General features: G+C 39.4%; 1 protein-coding gene across 1 annotated transcript in view; it reads right to left on the reverse strand.

Moving 5' to 3' along the window:
• Positions 1–253: 253 nt before the first annotated feature.
• The window catches only part of ano1a (anoctamin 1, calcium activated chloride channel a), a gene marked incomplete in the record, with an annotated part of 64897 nt that continues 58326 nt past the window's right edge, over positions 254–6824 (reverse strand). Inside the window, 4 exon segments of the mRNA XM_035682233.1 lie at positions 254–2348; positions 3462–3567; positions 3798–3982; positions 4979–5031. Of these exon segments, the coding sequence (XP_035538126.1) occupies positions 2106–2348; positions 3462–3567; positions 3798–3982; positions 4979–5031 (587 nt within the window).

The following is a 6824-nucleotide window of genomic DNA, read 5'->3' on the forward strand; positions in this document are numbered from 1 at the left end:
GGAATTTTTGGGGGGCGCGGGGTCGAGTCACAGAGGGATAAAATTGATTTGGAACGTTGGGAATTAGTGGCATACTCGTCCAGCAGGATCCACCAGAGGCAGACAGTTGTATGCAGTTGTGCATTGTAGCAGTCTTCCGCTGGATTATGAGCAGGCGCGGTCGAGGATACGCTGAGGTGATAGTTACCAAAGTCACAGATCGCAAGGAGGTGGCGCTGGCTTCGGAAGCAACGCTGGTGTATTTATGGTCGTTTTCTGCAAAAAAAGTTTAATTTCCACACTCTAAAGTTTTCTTTTTAAAGGCTGGAGGGGTATTTTAACTATGGGTCACATCATTTTGTGTAAGGTAAAAGTTGTTGCTCAATGAACCAACAGAGAATTATCAACATCTTTGCAGATGCCCTCAGCTCTACAAAGCATTTTGGTGTCTTGCAGCTGGCAGATGTTTTCTCAGATAAAACCAACTGTACATTTTCAGCTCAGCACCAAACAGCAGAGAGATAAAGTTAGCAATTAACCTTGAAAACATAATGAATGCTAAGGTTTCTCTGTGTTGGATGTATACACAACTGCTTGCTAACAAGTTTACCATAATGACTCCATATGGTGACAATGGATCCGTGCTGTGTTTCCAGATCAGTGAGGTGTAATGGAGCATGACATAATTCTGTTTACTCTGTAAATCTTCTTCTTAAAGAATTCCAGTTGATTGAAATTAATAAAGATGTGGCTTGTGCTTCCAGGAATAATGGCACTGAGTTCTGATTATTCATACTCAGAATGTAACAAATTATGTAACACGAGCAATAGAGTGCAGAAGGAATGTTCACTTCACTGGTTCCCTCATTTCAAAGTCAATGGGTTTTTGGTTAAATGTCTGAAATAAGGTTTGTGGTTAGGAGATGTCATGCTTTCTTTTACAGCATAAAGTATGCTTTTAAATGTCTTAAAAAAGGCAGATGCTAAAAAGGGGCTAAATGAGACTTACTAGTCCACCTTTACAGACTTGTGTAAAAACTTGTGCTCTTGCAAACTCAAACTTCCCACCCACATTGTTATTGCAAGATTTAATAACAAGTCGGAACTTTAGTGGTCGTGGCTTTTTACCTCTGGCGATCGCATTTATGCTTAAAAATAAATAAATATATATCATAAATCTTTACTCGCTACAGAGCTTATTCTATTGTTAAAGGAACCGGGTGCTAACTTCTGAGTTGGACTACAAAAATTATCCCTGCAGCACTTTATATTATAAATATTATACTTATACAAGAGAATAGTAAAAATCAACAGGCCACTTGACACAGAAGGTCTTCCAAAAACCTTGCTGTTCACCCAAACAATCAAAGTACGTGTCCCTGACCATGCTGCATATTCAAAAAAGTACATGAATAAATTGCTGCATTTAAATATAATTGTGCAAAAAAAAAAAAAAGGCCTATCAGAGCTTTACACACTGATGGCAGGAGGGAGGATCTTCTTGTGTTTTGTATCTCAGATACCAGGAGGGCAGTCTTCTCAGCAGGACGACATGGACGGATTGACGGAGGCTGTGTTTTATACAAAAACTGCATTCAAGCACCGTGAGAGAGGTGACAGATATGAGCTTACGGCTTGGAAATGTGATTCACATTAGGTTTGGCACTGCTTTCTCAGGAGTCCTGTATGATGATCTCATCTCAACAACAAAGTTTCCCAGAGTCAAATAAAGCTAATGGCTTGTTCCTTTCAAATACATCCAATATATAATGTTTTGGGATCATCTAACTACTGTTGGATTTGGTTAATGGGTGACCACGCAATGTCTGGCTTGCTGTAAAAGTAACATCTTAACATTGGGAAAGTGTGAGAAAGCGGCAAACAGCGAGTTTCGAATGTAAAGGAATTCTAATGTGAACGCATCAGAGCTAAGGTTTGAACTCTCATGTTATTGCTGCAAATATATAACGCAGCAAAAGCTTTGCTGATTATTAAAACAGATTATGTGTATTATGTTTACCAACTAGCTTTAAGCAGCTGATTAACTTATTTACAGTTTGTATACAGGTGTAGTGTTTGCTTGTTGCTGTTCTTGCTTGTTTTCTCAGACACCGGCAGCTAGCAGTCTAACTGCAGTTTGCGTGCGAGACGGGTCGTGAGCGGGGCTGTGGTGGACTCTGATTGGCTGACGACAGGGAGGTGTAGTTGTCCCGGTTTTGGTTGTCCCGTGCTGCAAGCCTTTTGCCCTGCTCCTCCTTCATAAAGAGCTCCACCATCAGGATCTTCTCCTTGTGCATCTGCAGGCTGATGTCCTTGGGGATGTCTGGGATCAGCCAGTCCACAAAGTCACTCATCAGCATCACCACATTCTGCACAGGACAGAGGTAACAGAGGAACACACCTCAGATACAAACATTTCACTGAAGCATACAATCAGAGTGCAAACTACAAACATGAGCTCTTCTGAAAATGTTTGTGAAAGGGGGTCTCTAAAATATTGACAATATTCTTCTTTTGCCACCTATTTCTATGGTGTATGTGTTTGTGCATGAGGGTGATTCATCACTAATTCACTTTAATACAGATACTGCTATTCTTGCCATCACCATTAAAGCGTGGCTGCACAATATCATTAACTTCAGAGCAGAAAATATACATAAAATAAATGTTTTTCTAGTCCCACTCTGTCAGCATACTGAATCGCTATTATTCATTTCTCTATTTTGTAGAGCCATGGTATGTCCGCATACCTGTGCATACAACCACAGATTTTCTGGCCTTGTAACATTAAAGCCTATATAAAGTGTTTGTGTATATAAGCTGTGAAATGCTGAAATAGTGTAATGGGCCAATCATATAGAGACATATTGCTTTGAATGACCAAACCATTGTTTTCCTGTGATGCAAGCACGCCAGTTCTGCGCCACATGTCACGTTTTTCTAGCAGTTTTTAAACACACATAAAAGTTACAATATTCTCACTATTGGCCTGGAGTTACATAGCTTTTCAATGTTACACTTGTTTTCAGGTTTTTGTGTTCATTATTTAGTATTGCATAATACAATAAAATTATTTGATTATTATATTATTAAATGGAAATCTTTCATAATTATGAGATAAAATCATAATTTTGACCTACAAAGTCAAACCGTTATATTAGTATAGTATATTCTTTAACATATGATTTTTACTTTTACTTTTAAGACATTTTAGTATTTAATTATAAATAAATACATATAAGATATAAATAAATCAAATTAATTATTTACACAATCAGGTACATGTTCCCCTCCACAGGAGCTCTGAATCCAAAAGGCTCAAATATACAGTACAATATATTTTAAAATACATTATATTTTACAGCATATTTCACTCAGAGGCCATGTTTGTTTACTTTGCCTACATAAAATATGAATGATGCAAGTGAGCGACATTCAGTATTGATATTAATATTTGTGTTGTTGTGAGTGTTGTTCCAAACCTGAAAGACAATGACAAAGGCAAGACGTGCGGCCAGAACGGCCCAGAACTCCTTAGAGAGTTCATACGGTGTGCTGGACCATGGAGGCTCCCTGTAGTCCTTATATCTGGATGGAGAAAGACAAAGAGTCTCACACATGATTTAAAAACATATTTAGATTGGATGCTTTACTATTCAACACACAAAATACAGATGAGCACTGTATGATAGTATTTGCACTTATGTTAAAGCATACATGCAGTACTGTTCTCTGAGAGATGATAGTTATTTGGGAGGTTTTGGCATCAGAAAGACAGCAGCAGATTTAATTCCAAGATCAAGTGCACCTGGCCTTACCTGCATGTTTCTACCTTGTAGCCTAGGTGCATCGGCTGGAGAGGGTGTGTGCCTTTCTGGAAGTCAGTGACGTTGAAATAAGACAGAGTGTGATTGACAAAGCCATGCATGGTGCCGTCGGGGCTGTACATGTACTGGTAGACCAGGCGTGGGATGAAGTCAGAGGTGAAGGAAATGACAAAGGCCTGAGGGAACAGAGAACTGTCTTTATGAAATCAAATAGCCAGGTTAAACCACAACTCCTTCCTGATTTCTGGATTCTCCTTAAAGCTGCAATAGGTAACTTTGATAAAGATGTCTGAGAAAAATTGATGATTGTTGAAGCGTTGGTATTTGATGACCTGGGAATGAGACTTAACAATCAACTATATTTCTTGGTTCTGATTGGTTGATTTCGTTCAGGCCCGGTGGATTCTTGCCATTACCATTAGGAGCACTAGGAGGAGCCAGAGGAACCTGATTTTTTTTCACAGATTATCTGTCTCATGTGACACTGACTTAACATTTTGATTTATTTTGATTTTGTGGAAATTCTGTATTAGGAGTAGTCCCTAGAGATATTATCTAATTTCCAGGTCTTCAACCACAGAAACACTATAATTACTACAAGCACCCAAAACATTTAACAAAAATAACAAGATTTTTTAAATCAAATATGACAAATCTCTTTTCTTGCTGTGCTGCCAGGCGAGAACTCTGCACTGAAGCTAACATGTTTTGACTCAAGATGTCGGCTGATATTAGCTGCCTTGAACACAGCAGTTGTCATTTGGCAAATAAACACAGTGTTTAGGTGTGGTGTGTTTTCATTGTCAACTTTTCGACATTTGCTGTCCCCAATCATCTTGGCCAAGAGGCGAATCTAGTTGCAGCAGTCCCCACCCAGGTCAGGTGTACGTGAACTCTTTGCAGAAATAAAGGGTCACCACTTCTGTGCACTGCATAGATCACTGATGACTATTTCAACTTCCCAAGTAACAGGCAATGGACATTATTGAACATTTACTATTTGGTATCAACAAACAAACATTTCCAGTGTTAATCAATTTATTTTCATTGTGAATTATAAAATGTGAGAGAGCCACCAGGCACCCTGTCACTATGTTAAAGCATTTTTCAGACCAGCCCTGGCATGTTTTGGAACAACAACTGTACAGTGACTGTAAAGATACCACACTTACATTAACAATGACTGCTACCTTGCTGAGGCCTCTCAACAGGTTGTACCAGATACCTGCAGAGAGACAGAGGAACAGTCAATTAATTCCAGCATGTAAATACTCTATAGCAGGGGCGTCAAACTCTGGCCCGACGGCCAAATCTGGCCCGTGGTGTAATTATATTTGGCCCGCGAGATAATATCAAATTTCAATTTGAGCTGGCCCGCCGGGTAACGCATGCAATGCTAATACTACAAATCCCAGAATGCTCTGCTAGTGCCTTGGCGCGTCAAGACCCGCAAGCATCCCCTCCTCTGTTTTCATTCATTCGCAATGTCATGCTACCAGTCACCTCGGGCAGATGTCAGACACCCCTCCCAAAAAATGGCCAAATGGAAGGTGGAGAACAGGAGGTTTCTAGACAGGTGGGACACAGAATATCTGTTCACGACTGTAAAGGACAGACCTGTTTGTCTTGTGTGCGGAGCCAACGTGGCTGTTACAAAAGAATATAACATAAGACGACACTATGAAACGAAACACCACGACAAGTACAAAGACCTGGACATAAAGCAGAAGCGCCAGAAGGTAGAGGAGATAGAAAGAAGTTTGGTTTCACGACAGACTATGTTCACAAAGGCCACATCCCAAAGTGAAGCTGCTGTAAAGGCGAGCTTTATTGTTGCAGCAGAGATCGCTGAGTCAGCCCGACCCTTTACTGAGGGAGAGTTTGTCAAAAACTGCATGATCAAAGTTTGCGACGTTGTGTGCCCTGATAAAAGGCAAGCATTTTTCAACGTGAGCTTGAGCAGAAACACCGTTGCTGATCGTACATGTGAGCTTGCCACCAATCTACATGAACAGCTGATGGAAAAGGGAAAAGATTTTGTTGCATTCTCATCATTGTTATTATTATTTTTGTTGTTGTTAGCCTGTGAAAAAAATATTCCATTGAAAATTAACTGAAAACGCTACAGATGGAGAAAGAGGCATAATATTTTTATTTAAGAAATTAATGCCACTGATGTGTCCTTTATTTGAAATTGATTTCTCAGGTGTTTATAGTATTAAGCTTTGCTTGTTCCAGATTCAGTGTTTAAGTAAAACTTAAGTTTGTTCCCATATGAAAAGGTGCATTATTATATCTAGAAAGAAGGGGGAAAAAAATCATTTTTTTAAATAAATATGAAATCTGGCCCGCGACTTTGTCCCAGTTTTTAATTTTGGCCCACTGTGTATCTGAGTTTGACACCCCTGACATAGAGTATAGAGGCCACTTTACATATTATGTCCATGGGTTTAGGCAGGCTTCATGCAGCATTAGAAATAGAGAAGTCCACTCTGATCGGTAGAAAATGTAGTCCTAGAGATAGAGTTTTAGTCCTGTAATCTATTGGGACTTTAAGGTCAAATTTTAGCATCTTCTCAGTGATTCAGCAGTTTATCTGAACACAACTATGTGCTAATGACAGCAAGTCCACTTGTACTTGACAAAAAGTCCACTCAGGTATCAGGTCAATGTTTTGAAGCCTTATTATGGTTGTTAAAAGGGCACTGATGGGAAAATAATCTTGCCAAAATTTCTGAAAATTTGGCACATTATGATTCTTTTTTGATGAGTTGATGAATCAGCTGTGAAGTTTTCAATACTTTGCAGACCGCGTTTGGACACAGTCAGTCTGATTGAAAGTTATCCTTCTTTTATTTCACATTCCACAACATGCATGTATCTAATAGATGTGGCATGATGTGGATGCCAGGGATGCCCAGCCAATCTGCCAACATTTCAATCCTGACAGTGCTGAACTGCCTTATGTTTCAGAAACCAGACCATATAAACTTTATATGGTCTGTGCAGACCCCCAAT

Source organism: Morone saxatilis, unplaced genomic scaffold (assembly GCF_004916995.1).
Source record: "Morone saxatilis isolate NCDOM2014 unplaced genomic scaffold, NCSU_SB_2.0 Contig11, whole genome shotgun sequence".
Lineage (NCBI taxonomy): Eukaryota > Metazoa > Chordata > Actinopteri > Moronidae > Morone > Morone saxatilis.